Raw genomic sequence first — 25,302 nt, forward strand, 5'->3', positions numbered from 1 at the left:
ATATATATATATATATATATATATATATATATATATATATATATTTCCAGAGGAATTAGAAGTCATGTCACATGTCAGATGAACAGGAAAGAAGTCACTCACCAAGACTGCAATTTAAACAAAGAGCAGCCCTGTCACCCCTGTATACAGAGAGGGACCTCTTGTCACTGGCAGCCAGAAAGGCAATTTGGACTTGAAGCTGGGGTGGCAAACTGGAGCCCACATGCACACATAAATACATAGCATATACACTAACACACAAACATATACATATGCCATATATGTGAGCACACTCATGTACACACAAGTACACATACACACCACGTGTAGATATAAATACAAACGATACATATACATGTAATTCATACACCTACCAAATACATACTCATGCACAGACACACATACACACAGGCACACAGCACACAGAACTGCATGCACACATAAGCCATGAAAGCTGCGAGGAGACAGGAAAGAGACAAAACTTTCATCCTTGTTATCCTCACGATAGAAGCCCTCAGCTGCTACGCTGCTCCTAACTTTCCGACTTCTCTTTTCTGAAGGTGTGGAAGAGACTCCATCACCTGAAGTTTTTAAAATTAGTTTCTTATTTAGATTTCTTTCTATTAGTTGAACTACCTCAGACTTTATTGTCCATGAAATTTAAAACTGTTGTCCAGCTGTTTGCATATGATGCTATCCTGTAAAACACACACACACATACACACGCATACTATTTATGTTTCTAGAGAGAAAAAATATTCAACTCCTTTGAGTTACAACACTTTTGAGTTACAACACCTTTGGGCTACCTACATCCTCCCACAGACTTAACCAGAACCTTCTGGAAGTTTTGCTTTGTCAACTCAGTATTACTAGGAGGCAAGACATCAATTTCTCAGACTGCTGCTGTCTGGGCAATAATTCTCATGGATCTGCCTGGGGCTCCAATGCTCGCTATCCTGTTATATTTTTTTTTAGAAATGGCACATGCTCCCAGCAGCATAGGGAAGCTGATGGATTCTGCTTAGGACTCGAGTCACCACCAGAGACCACAGACACTTTCATCAAGGCCTCAGTGTCCAAGGGTTCCAGGATGAGCTGGAGGGAATCAAACATTTGCCACCTGTAGAAACATCCACCTCGGTACTGCCATGGAGAAGGGTGTTATGTATAGAGGGATATTTTCCCCCGGAACATTTACCATAAACTTGGTAATTTGGGAGGAGCTAATGTAGGAAGAGTAAGGAGAGGAAGAGGAGAGGAAGAGGAGGAGCTAGGAAGAAGCAGAGATGTGGGAGCCATGGAGGACCTTGCATGTACCCAGAGCAGTCCTAGGTAACAGCTTACATCATAAGGTTAGATATTGGGACACACCTCTAATTGTGTGGGCATCTTGTTAATTGAGCATTACCCAACATATAAAGCCTCTGGATAATCTTTAAGCATTAGAGTCTCATTTCTACCAGGTATCACGTAGATGGCGGGATGGTCTGGGCTCAGCCCAGCCTTGTAGGACAGCATGGTAGGTTGGCAGAGCCATCTCCCATGCTGGCATCTCATGGGTGCCAGAGCTGGTGCTTCTGGCTGGCTGTTTCTAGCTGTGGTATGCACATGGCCTCTGGCCACAGAACATGGCGGCAGAGCTAAGCAGAGCCGCCGCTGCTTAGATAGTTGGCCCAAGAAATAGCCATTTTAAAATATTACTGTAACAGTTATGTATACTTAAAAAGACAGCTTTGGTTCTAATCACAGGTCCACACTGGGTGAGGATAGGACAAGTGCTGGTGCCAGCTTGCCTGTATGTGTGAACATCTCTGAGGTAATGAGGGACCTCAGAGGATCACCATTCTGTCTCCTTGTTCTGTGGATGTGAACATGGGCACCAAAGGGCCTGACCTACTCAATCAAGGAAGGTGCACACCTCGGGCATCCTCATGATATGCACTTCAGGTAAGTGGCTTATCCTGTAGGGAGAGGAGCCATACAGCTGCTAGGCAGCATGTATTTCCTTTCTTCTTCACAAATGCACTCTCCATTCCTTGATTTCTGGACATTGCCCGTCCACCCACACCCATTGTGCAACACCTCACCTGGCTCAGTCCTCCCCAGAGAACAACTTATACACTAACCCAACCTCAATGAGCTTACAGGACATCTGGCTTCCAGCCAGGGCTGGTTTAGGGCAGATCCCCAGGGTTTGGCTATGTCCCTCCACTTAAGGCCATAACAACCACAGGGCCTGCTCTACACAGGTCTAACCAATTCTACGGCCCTGACAGTCCTCTCAAGCCTTCTCAGTTTGCCTGCTCCAAGGCCACCAGAGCCTTTCCCTGTCAAGGTCCTTGGTGTGCTCCATCTTCCTGAGACTTTATCATCATACTTACACTCACCTTCTTTCCTCTCTGAGCTCATCGGCTACCATCTGTTTCACAGAAGAGAGGATTTTCAAACAGGATGAACTGCCCATCCTCGAGGTGTCCTAAACACTTCAACCTCAGGGGCAAGATACTGATAGTAAGGCCCCTGTCTACCATGGCCCGCACTCACTTTTGATGTCGTCTTCTTACTGGGATCATGCAGTGCAACCTTCACCTCCTGTAGGACAGACCTCTGAGGTCAGAGGCACACGAAGCAAAAGACTCCTGGTTACCCTCAGGGACTGTCATCACAACTTCAGTCCTGCTGTCCTAAGTCAACTACAAAAGGTGTTGGAAAGATTAGGCAGTTCAAACCAGCCCGAAAGTCGAGTGGGGTCATTTCCTAGCCAGGGTTTGATGGCACAAGGCTTTGGGGGTGCTCGTTTAACTAGATTTGCACCCCATCAGTCATTCATTGCTGCAGACCCTCATCTATGTTTAGGAGAAACGACCTTGTCTGTGTCATTTGCTGACTGCCTCCTCCCACCACAGCCCCCCAGCCTGCCTCAGCTGTCTGCAGAGTGAAAGACTCTTTTACCACATCAGCAAAACACCATGTTGAGCTGAGAGCTGCCTTGAGGTTTGCAGGATCCATAAATAGAAACCAGTCAACTGCAGGTTTTCACACTGAAGAAAACACAGATTGTGTCTGTGTGAAAGAGCCCATGACATGTCAATGTCATAAGTCTCTTCTCTCTCTCTCTCTCTCTCTCTCTCTCTCTCTCTCTCTCTCTCTCCTCATTCTCTCTCATCTCTGTCCAACAGAGTTTGCTTCAACAATAAAAACCTGTCATCTGACTGTCCATAGAGTAGCCGCTAGCCATGGGTGACTATTGACCACTCAAAGTGGGCTGATGTAATTGAGGGAAAAGATCTTGTATCCTGTTTCGGATTTTAAAACTTAAATTTAAGTGGTGTCACGTGGCTCTGCAACAAGCAGGAGTGCTAAGTGACAAGGAATGCCATCTCGGATCCTTCGTTTAATAATTTCATATAATTCACCTAGAATGTATGGTTGGGTAGCAGTTTCCTCCCTAATGAAAACCTGCTTCTTGAGACAGGATGTTGGCCAAGGGGTGAAACACTCCATCCTGCAGTGAAGCTTTTAAGGCAGGAAGTGAACAACTCAAAATAGTTCCAAGGAGTCCCTGAAATTGACCAGATTCACTAGGTCCTTCTTCCCGTGAATATATAAGCAGTAGAGACTGCCAGTGTTACTCTCAGAAAAGCTGAGCTGTCTGCAAGATGCTCAGGTCAACTGAACAACCTGGAAAGGACACTTTGTAGCCTCTTGAGCTGTCTACAGTCTGTGCAGTGTGTCTGAAGTTTCCATATCTTGTGAGCCATCACCCATACTGAGGTACGCTTTTGTGATGCAGCTGTCTGAGTGATTTCTGTTCCTGTAAGTAATCCCTCACCCATATTTCTGTAAGTTGCTTTAATAAAACTCATTGGTTCACCAACTTGGATTGTATTGCTATCCATACCCTTGATCACTTGTGGGTTGGTTATCTAAGGTGAATAGTCATTTGTTCAGTCTTCACAGGAGTAGTCTTGGCATATGTCAAAAGCCAAATTCCACCTTATCAGTAGCATAGTTAAACATGGGAGTGACTGCTAGCCAGCAGAGAAATCTGTACCAACCTGTTTGGATCACAAGATATAGTTCTAAGTCAAATGTGATTGCACCAGGTGCAGGGTGAAATTCACTGAGCATACCTAGATGTAAGAAGGGGATTTGGAAAGGGCAATATTTTTATCCTGAATCCTAAACTCCATGATAATTTTCCATGGGACAAAAAAAGACACATGAAGATGGGCCACCAAGGTCTCCTGACTTCCTTCTTGAAAGTTGCCTCATTTCTAAATGCTGTAATTCTTTGAATTACCACCCAAATCTTAGCATTGAGGAAGGCAGCACCAGGGCTGGAGAGATGGCTCAGTGGTTAAGAGCATTGGTTGCTCTTCCTGAGAACTCAGGTTCGGTTCCCAACATCCATATGGCAGCTAACGGCCATCTTTTAACTCCAGTTCTAGAGAATGTGATGCCCTCTTCTGGCATCTATGGGCACCACACACATGTGATATATACACACACGGTAATACAGGCAAAATACCCATATGCATAAAATAATTTTTAAAAGGAAGCACCAACTCTCATCCCTCCCTCACCAGGGGTATCTCCTCATTCAGTGGACAGCAGTTAATACAGACTCATAATCAGTCAAAGTCTGTATTTGACAGTAATGGACTGTGCTTATCCTAAATAATCATCTTTATCAGCTCCTCACTGGCCAAGGCTCAGGAATCATCACAGAAGAGGGGATAGAGAGACTGTAAGAGCCAGATGTCAGGGAAGACTGGTAAAAATCAATGCCTTCTGGATCCAGCAGGACCACTGCACTCAGGAACTCACAGCATCCCTGGCTGCCTGGACAAGGCTTTTGCAAGATCAAGCCAGTCAACATCACAGCATGGAAGGTGTCCAGGATGGTTTCATGTCAACTTAACACAAGTATGGTCATCAGAGGTGAGAGCCTCAATTAAGAAAATGTCTCTGTGGGATTAGGCAAGCCTGTAGGGCATTTTCTTAATTAGTAATTGATGAGAGAGGGCCCAGCCCATTCCATCCCTGGGCTGGTAGTCTTGGTTTCTATAAGAAAGCAGGCTGAGCAAACCATGAGAAGCAAGGCAGTAAGCATCACCCTCCATGGCCTCTACATCAGCTCCTGCCTCCAAGTTCCTGCCCTGTTTGAGTTCCTGTCTTGGCTTCTTTCAGTGATAGACTTCAGTGTGGAAGTGTAAGCCCCTGGTGAGTTGTCCATGTTCCAGCGGACAGCCCCACACCCACCCATATACTGCAGAACTGGTTGAAAAAGAAGAGGGTGCGAAGTTGGAATGGGGCTGTTGAGAGGTCTTGGAGGAGTTGAAGGAGGTTTTAACATCACAAAATGGACAAAAATACATTGTGTCCATCTATGAAATTCACAAAGAATACATTAAAAATACAACAATAGAAAAAGATAATACAAGGTGTCTGGCTTATCATTTGTTTATTAAATAGTATATATCTCTTTATAGTTCTTTCATGATGCTGGCAGAATGTGAGCTTTGTCCATTTTCAGGCAGAATCCACACCTAATTCACCTACATCTGTGGTGACTACAGTGTGAGCACACAGGACTGACTGACTGTCTTCTGGAGAGCATCGGGACATACACACAGACATTGCCTCTCCTTTTACTGAATCCCTGAACTCCAGTTGCCAGTTACTTACAAGACACAGTTGATTCTGGTTGTTAGGCTCTTGGTTCTGTAATAATGTTCAGTAATGTCCCTAGCTGTGAAACACACATAAAGACCATATTACCATGATCTCAGACAACAAAAGCATTTTGAAAGTTGTAGCAGAATCTATATCTGCCCTTTGTTGGATTAGCAGGAGTGTCAAGTCATGAGGAATGCCACCATGACAGACCATCAGGTTTTACTCAGCCACCTTAAGGAATTCACCAAAACCATGACACATCTCAAAATCAAATTCTTCTTGGAATACAGGAAAACCGATTCCTCCAGTCACTATAAAACATCAGCTCCGGTGACTCCGATGCAGCCTCTTTGGCAAAGCTGAGACCCAGTCTCAGGATATGGAAGAGAATGGCATTGACTTGGTAGGTGTTCACAAAGTACAGCCATGAAAAGTCTTTATTATACTAAAGTCACATTTCTGACCTTCTGAGGACTGGCGATGTCAAAGGAAACCTGTGGGTGACTCGCTGGGCTGGGCCGATGTTTATTGGGTTCCTGGTAACAAAGGCAGAAGAGTCAGTGTTCTCACTGGCTGGGCCCCAGGCACTGTGCTCATCTTGAGAGACACTCACCTCAGAAGATGCACCAGGGAATAGGAAGGAACAACTGTACAGAGACATGCCCTCCCCTCCTTTTTCTTCAGCAACACACACTCTGGGTGCTATCCAAGCCCAAAGAGCAAGCTCCTTCCAAGAATCCAACACTCACTTTTACCAAACCAAATTAAAGATGCAAAGATTCCATGTTTTATCTTGTTTTCTAATCTCCCTATGGAAGTTCTTGCTTTACCTTGTAGGTGTTTTTTCTTTTTAAACATAAGATATTTATGAATGTCTTGAAATAACTCATATTCCTTCTAAAAGAGCAAAAGCAAAATGGAAACGCTGACCTGAAATTCACCACCCTCGTGGATTTCTCATGAGGCATTGTGTGATGCTGGTTTCTCATTCAGAAACCTTCTAAACTAACCCTGGTTCCTCTATAAGGCCAGTGACGTCACCCCAAAAGAATGTAAGCACAAGCCTAACATGTGCCAATAAACCCACCACCTGGGAAACCGAGGCAGGAGGATCATGAATTCAAACTACTCTGAGCCACACAGTGAAACCCTGTGTCAAAAGCAAAGAAGTTATGTGCAACCCCATTTTTCCCTGCCTGCCCTGAGGGTAGCAGTTCAGACTGCAGGGCACAGTGAGCGTATCGAGCATCTTAAATAATGCAGAGGGGCAGGATGAATAATTCAGCTGCAGTGGAATGTTGTGGATCTTGAGTGGGAATAGTCTCAAGCTGCTATGTGGCTTTCATTTACAGACTCACAATAAGGAAAAGAAGCCTACTTGGCGGGTGGAGTGTCTGTGCCGGGGGTCTCTCTGGAGGGCTCCTTCTGCTGGGAGTGTTGAAGGTTTTTGCAGTTGTTTGCTTCTGTTTACGCTGCTGGGGTGCACAAATGCACTGCCGCTTTCTAAATTTATCACAGGTTTATTTCTGTTTATCTCAACAGGGGGAATGGATTAGTGAGGGAAGGCATATGAAACATTCATATGCCCTTGAAAACGGGATGGTAAAGAGATGGAATTGAAAAAAAAAAAAACCAGAAAAGTTGACTGACCACAAAGGAAGGCCCCAGAAGAGGAGAGGGAAAGACAGCCATTTCTGTTGTGTGCTTATCTAGGTACAAGGCATCCATAAAGCCCATAGTTTTAGACCAAAACAGAAAGGGTTTGCTTGTCCCATGAGCTGACTGTGACTTATAGCAAAGCTTTAAACCTTGTGGGTTCTGTCCTAAGATGTGTCAACCATGGTACACCTGAGTTCCATCTACCACCACAACAAGCTCTTACTTAGTAATCAATGACATGTCCCATACCCTAACCACACCCCATCATGACAGGAACCAGCACTGAAGAGGGGTCATGCTTGGCAAGTGTCCGTTTTAATAATCTCTTTTCTCCTTCCAACTTTTCTAGACATTTAATGCCTGATCTGGGTTCTGTCGCCTAAAATCTTATGCTTCTAGCCATGTTGAATGTGGTATGTCTTAGGGCACATCTAAAACACTGGAGACTGAAAAAAAATCTTCTTCTGCAAATGGGGGTTATTTGATCCCCGAGACTCTATGCTTGGTGCTGATCACTGCACCCCAGAAGTATAAGAAGCTCACCACTGTGGGCACACAGCTTAGACAGCCTCCTAGAACTCAGAGAGGATGCTGCCTTACAAATAGGCTGCCTGTGCCTACAAGAACATTTTCCCCAAGCAGGTCACCTGAAGAACATGTGAGAATACCAGTTCTTAGGCCTGCTCTTGACTAGGCACTCCAGAAGAGCCCTAGGGGCTTGCACAAGCACCCCAAGTGTTTCTTGGGTGTGCCACACTGATTTCTCAGGGTACCAGGCACGGGTTCCTATAGGTGCCATGCATACCTCGTATTCAGCCAGCATGCTTTAGGAATTCAAGCGTCCAGCATTTGGAAACACACTCCCATGTCTCTATCAGGGTATGGCATGAACTGGGAGTATAAATTCCTAAGATGAAATCCCACCTGGGGCTGAAGAGATGATTAGGAGAATATGCTGCTCTAGTAGAGGACCCAAGTCTCATCCCTCAAAACTATCTAGTGACTCACAATCATCCATCACTTCACTTCCGTGAGTTCTGACACCCTATTCTGGTCTCTCTGATGATACATTTAAAATATACATGTGGGCAAAAACACCCATACGCATAAAACAAATAAATCTTTAATATTCCAATACTCTAGGAAGACCACACATGGGACTGAACAAAAAGGAGCCCCAGGCAATGGAGGCTTAAGCAGTTCCGAAAGCCTGTATCAGGCACCACTGATAGAGCTTACCAAACTCTGTGGTGACCCACAGCAGCCACTCTCCTCCTTAAGCCTCTGGCCACAATGGCTGGCTTTCTGTGTTGGGGGCACACCTCCAGCTCCCTAATACTCTGTCCCTGTGACAATCCTCACCCTTCTGAAGTCTTACAAGGACTCTTCACTGAAACTATCATAAGATGATGAAGGGTTTGACCCAAGAGCATCACCCCACCCCACCCCCACATGACCTATCCAGTGGCAGCGTGGACAACAGCACTCTAGACTTCAACTGGAAAGACATGGAACCGGAAAGAGTTGTGAGAACTGCTCCATCAGAAGATGGGGTCTCCCAGCCTTCCAAAACTGAGCCTGCTGCAGGGTAACTGCTGGATTGTAGGCTGTGATTGGAATCATGCCACATGGTCCAGGATAAAGATACACACGTAGCAGCTCTCACCAGCCTGGAGATGGAGACTCAGGTGTGTGGAACGCAGAGGTACTGGGAGCTGGGGGCATTGACAGGAAACCTCCAAATGGCCCCAAATGCTGCCATCTCTTGAGCTGTACGTAGTCCTGAGCTCCTGCTTGGCAGCTGCCATGTTGTTTACAGAACCAAGCTTTGCCTGCTCCAAGTCCTATTAGCAACAAACAGGAGCCTCTGTTGCTGGTGGCACTCTGTGTCTCTATGGATAAGCCATTTATCTGGCCCAGTGAGCTCCCCAGATATCCAGATGAGGAAGAGTACTGGCTGCAGGCTGGCTAACAGCCAGGAGAGCTCAGTTTAGACTACAGCCTTTCAGACTATGATCTGGGTGAAAGTGGGGGCAGGTCCTCAAAACAGTACAGCTTGTAGTCAACAACCCTGAACTCTAACTAGTCAGTATCCGGAGCTAGAAGCCAGGGCATGTACAGAGATATATAGTAATATGAGAGGGCCTGTGACAAACTGGAGCCACACTGAAGCCTCAGAAGGGAAGGTGAAAAGAGAAGGATACACTCTCAGTCACCTTTCCTACCTTTCTAGGGGCACAGAGCAGTGCAGGGTGAAAAGGGGCTGGAGGATGGAAGGTACACAGACTATAGCATCCTTACAGGAGACAAAAGCTCTGAGGAACATTTCCCATCACTCTTGGAAGACTCCCAGACTAGGCTGAGATAAGGTATCTGGTCTTCATGAAGTACTACAGTGTTTGAAGTACTACAGTGTTTGAAATGCTACAATGCACTGTCTTAGCTTTTACTAGGCATTCTGTCAAAGCAACAGGAAGAGTATCTTACACATCACACTTGCAGATGGGTGGTGGGAGCCCCTCAGCCACCTTTCCTTATCAACTCATGATCCCACCCAGGTAGAGCCAACAAAACTGGACATACAACACTCCCTACAGCCTGCCCACTGTTCCCTTTAACTGTCACCTCTTGGTCATCAGACCAGTACTTCTAAAGAAACCCTGTCTCCTTTCCCCCACTTCTAAAGCTCCAGATCCATCCAAAGATACACAAGTCCAGGATCTGCTTTACTGGGAAAAATTGACCTCTTCATTTTCCTGCCACTCAGCCTGAGGAAGTGACTACAGTGTGTACTAGGAGCTAGTACTCTGTCACTGAGATCCACCTTCATTTGTGCCACAGTCCCCCCTGTATCCTCTCAGCTGGCTTCCTGTGCCCCCCTAACTTGACTTAAGTTCCCAAGCTACCTAACTGAGCATGTCAGAGTCTCCTACCCACTTAAAGCCTGAAAGGTCTGTGTCACTGGCAGAATGCATGCAGGCAGCTGGACCCCAGAAACAGGGAGAAAAAACACAGCCCAGAGCTACTCAGAAATCTAAGTCAATTCATGTGTCCAAAAAGAATAATCAGGGACCACAAAGACAAACACACTCAGTGCCACCACCAGAAGCCAACAGCAGTCACTGCACAGATCAAACCATCCAGTGACTGATTTGGAGATCTGAGACAGCTTCCCTAAAAGAGATGAGAAGAGAATTCCTCCTAACTGGGGACCGCAGGATGGGATCCCCTGGAGTGCATCTTTCTAGAAGTTTCACTTGTACAGGTCAAGGAAAGTTGCTGGTTATGTTTTGCCAAATTTTCAGATATAAAGTATGTTCTTCATATTAACTCCAACCCATACATGTATGACAACCAGTGCTGACTCTGTATTAGAAAAGGAGCATTCTGTGTTCTCACAGTGCTCTGTTGGCAGTTTAATTATTGTCTTTTCCATAAACATTCGACTACACACTGAATCTCTATGATGATGTCTAATGGAGACCTCAGAAACGGTCCATATTTGCTCTTTGTACCCAAACCCTGTCTCTCAGGAATCTGTCAGTAACAGCTCCAACCTCCAAGAGGTTCCAGACATATTCCTGACCAAGGCTCTTCCTTTCTCCACCCAAACTCCAATCCCAAAAGTATCTTCCCCACTCTCAACCTCATGGTCACAGATCTTACATGCACAGCAAACCACACTTATTCTGCCTTTCAAACCCAGCACCCAGCATCCTTCCATGAGATAAAGGGCCCAAGGGCCCGGTGCCGGTGGAGATTATGCAGATTAAGTGACAGCAGAACTAACTCAAGTCTTAGAGACTCTGTCAAAGAGAACATACAGCAAATTGCATGTTGCTCATGACTTGGTTGGCTCAGGTCAGTGTTTTCCCAGAGTACATCCTTTCAAACCACCAGACTAGACGTACAGCCACTGCTATAGGAAAGCAAGAGATACTTCCTCTCTGCACCCCATTCCTGACAGGCCTTCTGCTTGAAACGGATAAGGAAGAGAGCCCTTCTCTCACCATGAATTTTCAACATGTGCCTACCACAAGGTATGAATTTTTAAATGGAAGAAAAAAATATTCACCATCACCTGATAAGGAAGGCTTCTGCTGTGTTGCTCTGGGAGGCTAACTTCACCAGATTTGGGAGGGAGAGAGGCAGTCTCTGCAATAGAAATTTTTTTTTCAGTGCAATATATAATTTTTTAAAGATTGCATATTCTAATCATTAGGATTGTTAACTAAGCACGTTTGCTCCTATGTAGTTCTGGCATAAAATAATCTCTATGGTTTAGATCCAGAATGCGCCTCCAGGCCTGTGGACGAAAGACTTGGCACTACTGGAAATAAAGAGTGCTTCAGGGGCAGAACCTAATGGGAAGAGTCATAAGTCATAGGGAAGGTGGCCTTACGGAGAATGCTGGGCCCCTGGCCTACTTCTGTCTCTCTCTTTGTTTCCTAGCACCATGAAATAAGTACTCTGCTCTGAGATACTCTGCTCACCACAGGTCCAAGCCTGTGAAATCACCCAAATGAATCTTTCCTCCTCATCTTGGCTGTTAAGCTCAGGATCCCACGGAAGATGGAAAGACAACATTGGTACTATGGATATATGGTTATTTCTCTTTACATAAGTCTAGAACCTCAATGCTTTATGCATGTGGTATAAAATCAAGGAAAACTGACTTAAAAACTCAGTTCCTTTCTTCAGCACATTGGTCTTATCTAGACACAAGATGGCCCATGGCTTCAGTAGCTGACCAAAGAAAATAAATGCAGGGCAAGGCAGGGGTTAGGGGCAAAGAGGTTAGGTTTAAGGCATGATTTTGATCACACTATTTGCATAAAGCCCAAAATATTAATGAGTACACAATAGCAAGAAATCCTGGAAGAAGCTGGGTGTTTTGGGGTACAGAAGCTTATGCTTTGGGGAACTTCTTAATGTGACATAGGATCTTGGATGCACAGGGAGGCAGCCTGAGTGGAGTCAAAGAATGAGGATACTGAAAATCAGAAACCCAGTCTCAGTGAGGTCTGCCTGGCTGAGGGTCTTTCCTGGGGCTCGTTTTTGCCAGCCCTCATAGCTGAGACTCCCTTTCTAGGTGCTAAGGAGTGGCGTGTACCTCCTTCTCTCGCGCTGCATCCTTTCAAAGCCTACGACTGTGACATTGCCTACAGAGAGACCCCACCCCATAGTGACTACATGAGATTCTGCACAAAGACTTCTCAAAAAAGTGTAGCCTTCCAATAATCATCCCATCTGACTGATGGGGAGCAGAGTTCTATGTGCCTATTGTGCTTGAATCTGTTTAAGCTAGGTAGAAGTACCCGCAGTAAGTTAAAGAACCATCTAATAATTTTAAAGAAAAATTACATGAAAGGAAAAACGGTAAAAGTTATACTATTTTAGCATTCAGAAAATATGATCTTTATCGCTAAATCTACTCCTAGACTACTCTTAACTCTAAAACTTCTCCTAAAAAAATAAAGAAAGAAAACTATCCAAATGCTGATTGCTCCCAGTGTCTAGGTTTTCCTGCTTGAGAAGCTGGTGGTGTCAAACTCAGACATCTTCCTCTGCCGGCCTTCCTGTGCCCTGCCTGGTACTCACGCGCAGCCCTTGCTTCATCCGAGCTGTACCCATAGTTTTCCTTTCCACTTTTTAACCTTGTCTCGGCATCTGTATTGTTCATCTTCATGTTTGCAGATTTCCTGGAATTAGACATTCTGGTTATAACCTCTGAGCAGAGGTGGACAGCCTGTGTATCTGTTCATGCCAGTGAAAGGGAGAGATAGACTCGTCATGGCAGGTCTGTGGCTCAGCTCCCCAGTGAGTACTCAGGTCCCAGAAGCCGCTAAGTAAACCAAGGGGGTCAGTAACCCATGATCCCTGAGCCCAACTATTCTGCCATCCGTTGCTGACACATGGGGACACCTACCTGCCATCACAGTTTCTGGTGCTGCTTTCAGGTCACAGCAACACAATTCAAGTTGTTGTGGCAAAGCCATTATTGCTGGCAAAACCAAAAGTATTTACTGTGTATTCCTTTATACACAAAGTAAGGCTGGTCCCCCAAAATAAAGCAGAGTCTGGCACCTCTTTACAAGAGGAGAAAGGTGAATAATAAAGAACCAGATAATGAAGAATATTCAGACTCAGCTCCTAAGAATATCCGCTGAGGAAACTGTGATATAGAAAGGTATGCCTGAGAGACAGTCCATACCTGAGCTACAGATAACATGGGCCAACATAAGTCAGTGATGGACTTCCATGCTGCCCATAAAATTATGATAGATAAGAGTTTACTCATACTCAGGGACACAGTAGACACTGGACTCTCTTGGACACTGTGGCGATCTTCCAAAGCTGGACACACACACAAACCTAATCTGTGGCCTACATCTCACTGATTCAGAGATGGCAGAGAACTCTGAACAGGATGGGCACTTGAGTTCTCCACAAGGACACTGGAACACATAGTGCCCAAGCCCCACAGAAAGCTGGGAGAACAAGTCCCACATACAGCTAGAACACAGCATTATGCCATTGGAAAATATTTCCATCCACATTACACAGTGTGGATGGGCCTCCCTATAAAAAGCTCTGGGGAGCGGACATGTTTGAATGAGTCTGTGTGGCGATTGTCTACAACATTTATGTGGATCTAATCTTAAGGTGTCGGAAAAGATGTCAGAAGAATGTTGCCTTTGGGTGAAGAGGAGACAAGGCTCTAAGGGAAGCCTGAGAAGAGCTTTGTGGGACTATAGACTCATTAGTTGTGAATTTGGGCAGAGACCACAGCACAGGTGCTTGTGAATATCAGTCATGCTGTGTATGTACACTTTCACCCAATTACATTTGTGATAAAAACGTTATGAGATCCATCACTTTGTAAAACAAATCTATACTAATAAAAATTTTAAAGATGTTTCAAGTTAAGTGTGTATGTGTGTGTCTGTGTGCACTTGTATGGGGGTATGAACATGTGACTGCAGGTGCTCATAGGGCTGAAAATGGGGTATCTAGAGTTGGCCATGGGCTGCCTGGCATGGATGCTGGATTCAGATCCTGTGCAACAGCAGCAAGTGCTCTCTGAGCCATCTCTCCAGCCCTGCTAATAACTCCTATACTGATATATTGGGTTGTTAATGTTTTCAATCAGGAAAAAGAAGTAATAAAAGTACATACACACCTCTCATAGAACAAATAAAATAAAACCATCTGAAGAAAAGAAATGATCAGATTGAAGGGCTATTTGTTAGGCAAGTATTTGTTAACAGAGATAATCTTCAGAATAGTGTCAGGCAAAAAGAACACATTGTAAGATAATGGTTGCTATGGTCCAGATTGTACAAAATGCCTGCACGTACATCTCTGCTTATATATAGGAACATACACATACATATAAACATACACAAACATAGGTAACAGCAATTACCTCTAGGCAATGGATCTACACATGACATTAACATTGTTCCCCAGACTTATCTGCGTTTTACTTTCTTTTCTATATAAACATGTACTGAATTGTCAAAAAAAATACGTTTGGTTATTTTAATGCAAAAATTGTAAGTGGCTGGAAACAGTAACAGAGACAAATAGAAGGGAGAAGATAGGGAGACATGGTCAGACAGTGAGTCACCTGTCATGCCCCAGGACAAGGTAAAGGTAATCTGTTGTCAACCTAGAGCTGCACATAGATGAGGAGCCTGGACCTGGGGCCAGCTGCCCTGTCTACATCCCTGACTCTTCACGGGGGAAGCGTCAGAGATTGTTATCAGTCCTCTGCCTCAGTACCTTCAGCCAAAGTATAGAAAAGGCTTATAAAACCATGGTGAGAAATCAGTAGGCTTAGAACACTACAAGCCTCCAAACAGCACCCGGCTGTGTGTGACAGGGAGTGGAGTCTTAGCTGTCACTCTGCTGTCATAGCTACACATGTGGTTGTACATGCCCATTGCTATTCTTCACCATTTTGCAAAATACTCTTGATTGCTTTACTGTGCCTTGAAATCCTGAGATCCTGAGAATAGAATCAAAGGCTGTGGTGACAATTGACCCTGTTCTGCCTACGGTCCAGGCTGTGATCACCTGGTAACCATTGTCAAGAGAAACGCCAGGATTTGTACCAAGATATGTCTTCTTGCTCGTCCATAACCTCAGTAAGGCCCCGAAGGGCAGTTTCCAAACTGCTGCTGGATGATGCCTCAGAATGTAGCTGCCTCTCTCAGAACTTTTTGGGTTGGTTTTTTTTTTGGGGGGGGGGGGGGGGTTTGGTTGTTGTTTGCTTGCTTGCTTTTTTCAAACCAGGACCAGAGGACACATGGAGAGACCTGTCATTTGGTAATCTTCAACTAAACTGTGTGTCTAAATCACCCTGGATAGCTATGTGATTCTGGAAGTACCACAGGCATCACAGATGCTACCATGTATTGCCATGGACACAATGGCTACCATGTATTCCTATGAACACACCTACTATCATATATTCCTGTAAATACACCTGCTACCATGTACTCCTGGGAACACACTGGCTATCATGTATCTCTGTGAATATACATACACACACTACCATGTATTCCTGTAAACACACTGGCTATCATGTATTCCTATGAACACACTGGCTATCATGTATTCCTATGAACACACTGGCTATCATGTATTCCTGCAAACACACTGGCTATCATGTATTCCTGTGAATACACCGGCTATCATATATTCCTGTGAACATACCAGCTACCATGTATTCCTGTGAACACACTAGCTATTGTATATTCTTGTGAATCTGGATTCAGTTCCCTCAAAAAAAAAAATTGTAGCCACTGTGGATGATTATGGGAATGAGAGGCATTTTTCACTCCTGTCTTCTCAGTGCTGGGACGAGCCACTGACCATGCCTAATTTTTCTTCTAGAGCAATACCACACACCTTATAGGCATCTGTCTGGGTTGGCTTGCTGTCCTGAAATAGCCCTCAAGTCACAATCTCTGCAAGTGCCTGACTTAATGCAGGCAGGACAACAGTCAACAGTCACAGGGCACAGTGTCCTCTTATGGGGAGAGCTGCAACTGTCAGGTAATCAGGGGACAGTTCACCTACCTGTATTGGTCTCTGTTATTCTACAAGTAAGGTTGCTTTGTGAATTTGTGATTGGCATGTTTTTTAGAATATCTGATTTCAGTACTTATTGAGTGACATAAACCCTCACACCCTGTAGTCCCCTGTTTCTGACTTACCTTTCCATTTTACCTTTCTTACCTTATTTCATTTTGATAAGTAGATTCTGAAAAATAAAGGGGGAGAGAAGGTCCCATTAGCAAAATGAGGATAGGGGTTCTAAATATAAACTCTCACTGATTTTTTTAATTGACTCCCTGACTTTGAAAAGCCTCACTTAGACCCAGCCTGTATGCAAAGTGACCCTGCACTAATTGCTAAATGATTAAGCCCAAGGAAAATAGGTCCAGTATCAGAAAAACAAATACTCCATAGGTACTTGAAAGATAGTAGATGTCCCCCTGTGTAACTGGTGAATACTAATTGAGTTTGACATGCAAGATTATACAAGTTCCATCACCAAGAAAGGTTCTAAGTAACTGAGCCAGCCACTAGTTTGGAGACCAGCATCAGGGTGCAGATCTGAGTTTATTGCACAGCACATAAGCTTATATACAGTGTTTGGACCAATCCCAAGACCCTAAATCATCGGCCAATCATATCTCACCACACCATCACTGGTTGCTCACTGCATGCCAGCCCAGTAGGACCACATTCTCAAAGCATACTCTCATCTGACTTAGACACTAGTGCTACCGCACCTTAACAAAGAAGGAACCTTATGTGGCTACATCTGAGTTCCTTGATGCTAAGATTCATTTTCAATCAGGTTCATGTGTACAAATAGTGTCAGTTTGGACCATTGCCACACACTACACATACCCACATATGTGGGGATGTGGAAATCAACCTTGTGAAGGAAAAAGTAAGATGGAGAGCAAAGAGCCAGAGGCTCCTGCAGCTCCTCGAAAAGAGTCCTGATCTGCAGTGCAAGCATTAGATCGAAGATGGCTCCAGGCACACAAGTTAGACAACAAAGAAGGAACCAAGGCCAGGGCGGTGGCTGCTTCCCAGTCTTCACAGAAGTAATAACACAGAAGTCCTAACAGGTAAGGATGCTCCCCACCCCCACTCCTTCTGAGTAATCTCCTCAGGCAGGGTTTTCATTGGGCACAGTGACTGAGTGGCAAGATATGATTGGTCAATGATTTAAAGGCTTGGGATTGGTTCAAATACTGTATATAAGCTTATGTGCTGTGCAATAAACTCAGCTCTGCGCCCTGATGCTCGTCTTCAAAGTCTGGTTTCCGGAATTTGTCATGTCTCTGTTGCCTCTCACCCGCCCCCCATTCTCAGTCCTGTACACACACACACATACACACACACACACACACACACACACACCACAATACTACTATTCCTTCCCTAGCCAATAGTTCCAATCAATGGACTTTTGGATTAGAGAGAATCCAGAATCTAAAACTTTAAGCCACACACCAAGTCTGTGTGCATTGTCCTTACAACCTCACTTTCATAACCAGGTCTTCCATATGCCAAGCTCTGCTGAGGTCTAAAAAATTTCCTTATTATTTTTTTCTAGGTAATAGTCTCACCTATTTTTATTCTAATAACATCATCTAACTCAGGCCTCAAACTAAACTTAGAAACTCTTTTATCTGAACTGTAAGGGTCTCTAGTCTCCCTCCATCAAAACCCTCTAATAGTGGGACAAGCCACATGCTTCCACTCAGGTATAACAGGTGTCTTTCTCTCTATGTTGCCATCTCAAGGCCCCTGTGTAGGATGAGCAGGACCCTCAGCCATCCTCAGTCAGTTTTCAATTAAACAGCAGAGGGACAGGAAAACACATTTTATTGGTTGAAATTATCATATTGGGAAAACTCAGAAGGTCATTGAATTTTACAATTATGTTAATATGCAGAATAATTTCATTGTAGTCACATCTGACCTGGTGGCATAGGGCAAGCATTGTAAGTGGGTTGTGGCCAGTCACTGTTCACAGTCCCAACCTAGACCTGTTGCAAACAAAATAAGGAAAGAAATAGCTCACATTGGCATGGGCCTTTCACCTTGAAGTTATATTGTCAGGGGCCAATATAGAACAAGGTAAAAATGAGCAGGTGATCCTCCTGAGATGGTCCACCTTGGATTAATACCCCATGATGAATTTTCTCCAATAAGCAAGGCCCAGGAAAAATTCATTTTAGGAAAGATTCCTGCTATTAATATGCTTTTCCTGTTGTTATTACTAAACACATATAACAATCACTAGGTATTAGCCCAGCCCTTTTGAGCAGACCTCTGCAGATCTACAAAGATGCACTGTCTTGTCGTGATGCTATATAGACAAATAAATGACTTCTCAATTCTTTAAGATGATCCTATAAGAATTCCTAAAATTATATCAGTATTTATTAAGCTCTTTTATAGTGGGACTGCTATTAGGTCCTTTTCGGATACTTACAACTACATTGAGAACTCTGCCAGTTTCCCATGTGTCACCAGTTAATTGCTTCTAGATAGTAACCAGATTTTCTACTACTCAGAACACATTCCAAGAGGTTGTAAAACCATTAACCAAAAGTCATAAAAAGGGAACTAACAATTTATTACAGGTGCTAGGACAGAAGATAAAATATTGACTGGGTTTATCTATATAAAACTTCACTAATAATTTGTTAAGATTTTTAACTCTCAGTGAATCTGTGGAGCTTTGAAGGTGATGAATGTTTAGCCAGATAATTACTTCTAATGGATATGCATGTAAACATTCTCTGTTGTCAACTTCTTATTCGATTTATGGTTTGAATTTATCTGTAAACTTGTAGTGAACTTTTCACCATGTGATCATGTACTCTGAAGGAGGTATAAGTGTTGAGGACCAGGAGAAGAAGGAACACACTCACTCTCCTTGTCCCGGATTTTCTTAACATTATTCTCCTTATCTCCCTCTGCTCAGCACTCCTTATCCTGATTTTTCTTAGATCCTTCTTATCATCCTTTTCCTAGATCCCTTATTCCCCTTTTCTTACAAATCCTTTTTCCTTAAAGAGCTTTCATAGGAAACTTTTTACAACTTAGAAGTAAATGCTAAAATCATTTTTCCAAGTGTCCTCTTTTCTTCCTGCGACTTGAACTAGCAGGCTAAACATTAGAGCTTTGCAATTCCTATCTCCACAGGATAGAACAGGAGCTACTTTACTTAATCTCCTGCTGTTTTAGGATGAGGTGCTACACAGTTTCTCACCTCAGAGGGACTCAGAAGGCAAGTCAGCTACTGAAGCAAAGTGACTTAAAATTAAGACAGGAAAACATATTAATATTATACAGCAACCCTAAATTTCTCATAATACTAAGTCTTACCCTGCCCGATGCTCTTCCCCTCTTCTGCTTCCTCAAGAAAAACTGAACAAGAGAACCTGCTAGGACTGGCCCCTGACATTACATAAAGGACAAAACCTAAGATGTAACATAGAACTATTTTTTAAGCCAGGGTCTTACTATGTAGCATTAGCCTGCAACTCACTCTGTAAGCCAGGCTCTCCTCCAAGCCGTGACAATTTTGTCAGACTCAGCTTCCTGAGTATTAGAATTACACACATGAACCACTGCACCTGGCTCAGAACTCTTAATATCCATTCTTAATATTCATAACTAATGTATAGGATGGCATTTATAGAAAATCAAACTAAAAGAAAAGAAAAAAGAAAAAACCACCCAGGCTATATGGAAGAGCATCCACTGACCAACCTTCTTACAGAGATCATGTGGGGCAAACAGGAATCTAAGAGAAGGAGACAACCCAACCCAAAACATCAGAACTTCTCCACCGGTTCAAAGACTGTCACGTCAAAAGGTCACCAACTGAAGGTGCTGCCCAGTCCACAGTGCCTTCTCGATAGAATGGGAAATGTTTCAATAATTCTCCTTTAAAATCCAGCACAGGCTTGTGAGGAAGTGAGTCTGTGGCACATGGGCAACTCCTTGTCAAACCAAATTCTCATCTCGAGTTCAGCAGACTCTCACTGCTCTCCAGCTTCCCCCCAAAACATAAAATCAACCCTTAAATCACAAGCCCAATCCATGGAGGAGCTGCAGCAGTCCCTGTCCTTAGCCCAGATCATGTGATTTACCTGGCACGTCTCACTGAGGGAAAGACCAATGGAAAAGAGTCAGTAGATAACACCTGGTACACACACAAAGTGCTCACAAACTTAACAACCCAAGACAAGTGGCAGGCACCAAAACATCAAAGAATAATAATAATAATAATAATAATAATAATAATAATAATTTAACTGTAGAAAGTGTTCAAATCAGAGAAAAAGACAAAGATTCAGCACTTAGAAAGTTCTGAGGTGTCACATGTCAAATCATGCTTATGCGCTTATGTTTCAAACTGTCAAACTCTGTGACAAGCAGTCCATCACTCCAGACCCAATCTCCAAACCAGCATCAGCTTCCACATCGATGGGGGTGTCTCTGCAGACTCATTCACAAACCCACACTGGAACAATTAGAACACCTCAGGATAGGAAATCGCCCTGAGGCATATTCTGACCAATGTTATTCTAGAAAAGCCATTGCATGCTAAATCACACATCACCACAGCTACCTGACCATACAAATAAGGACAGGAGTTGAGTAATCCAGACCAGGATGAAAGTCTGACTCATCACCTTCTCAGGTATGGGAACAGCCTGGTCTGTTGGCAACATTCTGCAGGTCCTGCTGCAGTGGTTCTCAACTACATTCATGCATACACACATATATGCACATACAATTACACACATGCATATGTGTCCTGTGACCCTTCATACAGGTCTTCGTGTTGTCATGATCCCAACCATACAATTATTTTCATTGATACTTCATGACTGTAATCTTGCTACTGTATAAATCATAATGTAAATATCTGATATGCAGGATATCTGACACGTGACCCCTCCAAAGGGGTCATAACCCAAAGGTTGAGAAGCACTGCCCTAGAGGAACAACCCTCTCTTCTCTGCACCCTATGGTTCCTTTCAAAGACTGAAGTTCTCACTGCTTGGTTTCAGTTCTGATTTGCAATGTTGCCATTACCTCTGCTCCAAGTCATTAAGACATAATGGGAGCTAAAACGAATATAAATCTGTAGGCACCGTGTGACAAGCTGATATGAGCAGGTGCTGGGGAATTATAAGATGGATCCAATCCACATGCCCATCATACCAGACAGCAGTCACCTTTTATACAGAACACATTTAGGATCTCTGCTCAAGCTGTGATATATCATGACTGATATGGCTCTCCAGAACACACTTGCTCTAACCAAGGCCTTGCGCCCTTTAATCAGCATGTCCCAGTTCCTCATCCCCACCTCTAGAAACCGCCATTCCATTGTCCCAGTTCCTCATCCCCACCTCTAGAAACCGCCATTCCACTTTGTTTCTGTGCATGCGATTGTTGAGTGTGCCACAGATGAGCAAGATCACACCACAATTGTCTTTCTGTAACTGAGCCATTTCTCTCAGCATATTCTATGTCATCCTGTTGTCCCAAACAACAGGATTTACACATTTTTAAAGGCTAAATGACACCCTCTTATGTGAATAAATGTAAGTATGTATGTATATGTATGTGCATATACATGTTTGTGTGTGCATGTGTGTGCATGTGTATGTTTGTGTGTATGCATGTATGTATTCATGTACATATGTGTTTATATATGGATGTGTATATGTATGTGTGCATATATATACATATATATGTGTGTGTGTGTGTGTATATATATATATATGCATGTATGTGATTGTGTATATGGGTGTATAAGAATGAATGTGTGCATGTGTTTGAATACATGTATGTATGTTTGTTCATATCTGTATATGCACATATGTATGTGTATGTATTTATGAAGCACTGCCTTCACACAGTCATCAGTTGTTGGATGCTAAGCCAGTTTCCATACCTTAGCTATCATGAACAGCTCTGCAATAAACATGGGAAGGCATGTGCATCTCTGACACACATGTTTCATTTTCTATGGATATCCATCTAGCAGTGGGAGAGCTGGATCATATGTAATTGCACTTTTAGTCTCAGAAGAACCTCTATACTATTATCCATGGTGGCCACACCTAGTCACATTCCAGCCAACAACGTATAAGTTTCCCTTGCCACCTCTTGGCCTTTGCCTATGAGACGACAGCCATTTGCCAGGGCACTATGACATCTCACTATGGTGGAACTCATCTTTTGAAGATATTGATAAACTCACTCACTTCAATGGCTTGTATCACAGATTCATAACCCCAGAGAAACATATATGAGAGAAGAATACCTTCCTTTTCTCTCCTGGAGACACAACAGCAACAGAATATTATAATCAGAACAATGATCAGGATCAAGAGCAAGGAAAAGGCCACTGCCAGCAGGATGATGGCCCAGGTTGGCAGCGCTGGGCCTTCCCCACCAATGCTGTCTACAAAAGCAAGAGAAAGAAAGAGTTTAGTGACATCTGTACCTTGTAGCCTCAGATTCTAGTGGGTCCCAATTGCCTTATGTCTTCAGTAAGAACTCTTCAGCCTGGTGCAGCAGGACATTCTCTGCCAACCTCCCGCTATGTGTTCAGTGACTCAGTCCTCAGCAGCATCTCCCATCCTAGTATTTATTGGTACATGTGATTGCTTTGTAACCCAGATCCAGTTATCAGCTGGTTAACACCTCTCACATTCCTGGGAGCTGGATATGGGTGGGCCAGCAAGGCAACTCCTAAGGGTTAGAGTTCTGAATAGCATGCTAGGATAGCCTTTGGTTAACCCAAACCATGGACTAGAGAATAGTGTGTACTAACATCCATGTTCCCATGTTTTGTGACTCCATAGCCCAGAGGTAATTGAGGCACCCTAGGGAAGGCACAAGACCCTGGGTACAAGCTTTTCCCAAGGCCCCACCAGAGCACACCACTAAATGTATTTCCCCTACAGCCATGGGAGCTGTCCTCAGCTCTTCTGGAGCCAATGTCATCAGTATCTACTTTGCCCTCTTAGACAATAGGTCTGGAGTTGAAAGACAAAGGTGAGGTGAGGCAGACCAAGCAGGGAATGAGAGAAAAATAGAGAAGGAAATTAAAAGGAAGAAAAATGAATTTGCTTTCTTCTTGTTGTTGTTGTTGTTGTTTGGTTTGGTTTGGTTTTTGTTTTGTCTTGTTTTGTTTGGCAGCTATGTCTTAGAACTGACATGCTGGCTTTGGGTGGTCATGTAAACCCAAATTTTCACTAAAATAGTGTGTAATTAAATGTATGGTTCTGTAGTTGTACTGTCTACATTTCAATGGCCAAATCAACCCAGATGGAGCATTTCTACCATCCCTGAAAGTCCTGCTGGGCCGCTTGTGGGGACTATGTGTATGATTCCCAAGGGAGTCTTAAACAGCATTTCACTCCTCTGTACCCAAGCAGGAACCACAGATAGCCACACTGATCCATGGAACTGTGCATTGTATTCAACAAGGTCTGTCAGACTATCTCACTGGTGGCTCCATAAAAAATGGAATAGGTTCTGGTTAATCACTAGAAACTTTAAAACACCAGGCTTCCTCTGAAGGAACACAAGATTTGCTTTGAAATCAATGGCAGGAGAGGCTAATGGTGAAAATCTCTCTTGGGTTCTCTCCCCCTATAGAACTTTGCTTGAAGATTGATCCAGAAGCTATGGCTTGCTGTTCCTATGCCAATGTTCAGTGGTCAAAATATGTGTAGAATGTTTAGAGATGATCACTTCAGCTCAGTATTGAATCAAGTGAAGCAAAAGCTCACCTGAATATAGAGCCACAGACAAGCAAGAAACTCAACCACATCAAGAGCCACAGGCAAGAAGACTCCAACTGCATAAAGAGCCACAGGCAAGTAAGAATCCAGGTACACGGCAAGCCATGGACAAGCAAGAATCAACTGTGTGGAGAGCCTCAGGCAAGCAAGACTTAGCTACATACAGAGCCACAGACAAGTAAGAATCCAATTCATAAGGAACCACAAGCAAGCCTGCAGAGGCAGCTCAGCAACTAACAATGCTTGCTGCTCTTACAAAGGATCTGAGTTCTGTCCCACATCGGCAGTTCACAAATGTCTATAATTTCTGGCCTCTGTGAGCGTTGCACTCATGTGAGCACACACATACACACACATACACACAGACACACATACACACAGACACACACACACATCATTTTTTAAAAGAGTGTATCAGCTTGTCTGAAAAACAAACCAGGGAATTCTATGCTTTGAAGAATCTTATCAAATTTTAAAAGATACTTGGTTTTGTTCTTCATGAATTGCTTATATTTATTTTTTTCTAGAGAGTTAGAAAATGCTGGACAATTTTAATAGTTTATTTTTTAACAGCTTACATTTACTGTCATCTTATTCTGTTTCTTATGTATCTTCTACCATCTAAACTTATCCTAACACCTTTAAGATCAAGAGTTGTGTATTATATTCTTTATATCCCATGTACCTGGAATATACTAGTCATGATGGATGGATGGATAATGGATGGATGATGGATGGATAGATGGATGGATAGATGACGTATGGACAGAAGATAGATGGATGGATGGATGGATGGATGATGGATAGATGGATGGATGATGGATGGATGGTGGATGGATGGGTGGATGGATGGATGATGGATAGATGGATGGATGGATGATGGATGGATGGATGGATGGATGGATGGATGGATGGATGACTAAAACAGCTGAGTTCTTATTTGCCTCCTGCACTAGGCAGTCAATTACACTAAAACAGGCTTAGGTCTCTTCTTTCTCCCAATATTTAGCTATCCAGAGAAGAACTGTAGGATGCAGGAAGTCAAACTAGTTTTCTAATGGCATCTGTTTTCACC

At 43.6% G+C, this 25,302-nt stretch overlaps 1 protein-coding gene across 2 annotated transcripts in view; it reads right to left on the reverse strand.

Moving 5' to 3' along the window:
- Positions 1–5,453: 5,453 nt before the first annotated feature.
- Positions 5,454–25,302, reverse strand: part of Igsf5 (immunoglobulin superfamily member 5) — a 34,137-nt gene continuing 14,288 nt past the window's right edge. For both annotated transcript variants that reach the window (XM_028752538.1, XM_028752537.1), the window contains 5 exons: positions 22,739–22,879; positions 16,594–16,618; positions 12,946–13,046; positions 11,426–11,499; positions 5,454–6,221 (listed from right to left, as the gene is read on the reverse strand). In XM_028752538.1, coding sequence (XP_028608371.1) covers positions 6,126–6,221; positions 11,426–11,499; positions 12,946–13,046; positions 16,594–16,618; positions 22,739–22,879 — 437 coding nt within the window. In that variant the 3' untranslated portion in view covers positions 5,454–6,125. The remainder of the gene's footprint in view (positions 6,222–11,425; positions 11,500–12,945; positions 13,047–16,593; positions 16,619–22,738; positions 22,880–25,302) is intronic.

The sequence above is a fragment of the Grammomys surdaster genome, unplaced genomic scaffold (assembly GCF_004785775.1).
Source record: "Grammomys surdaster isolate TR1022 unplaced genomic scaffold, NIH_TR_1.0 125925, whole genome shotgun sequence".
Lineage (NCBI taxonomy): Eukaryota > Metazoa > Chordata > Mammalia > Rodentia > Muridae > Grammomys > Grammomys surdaster.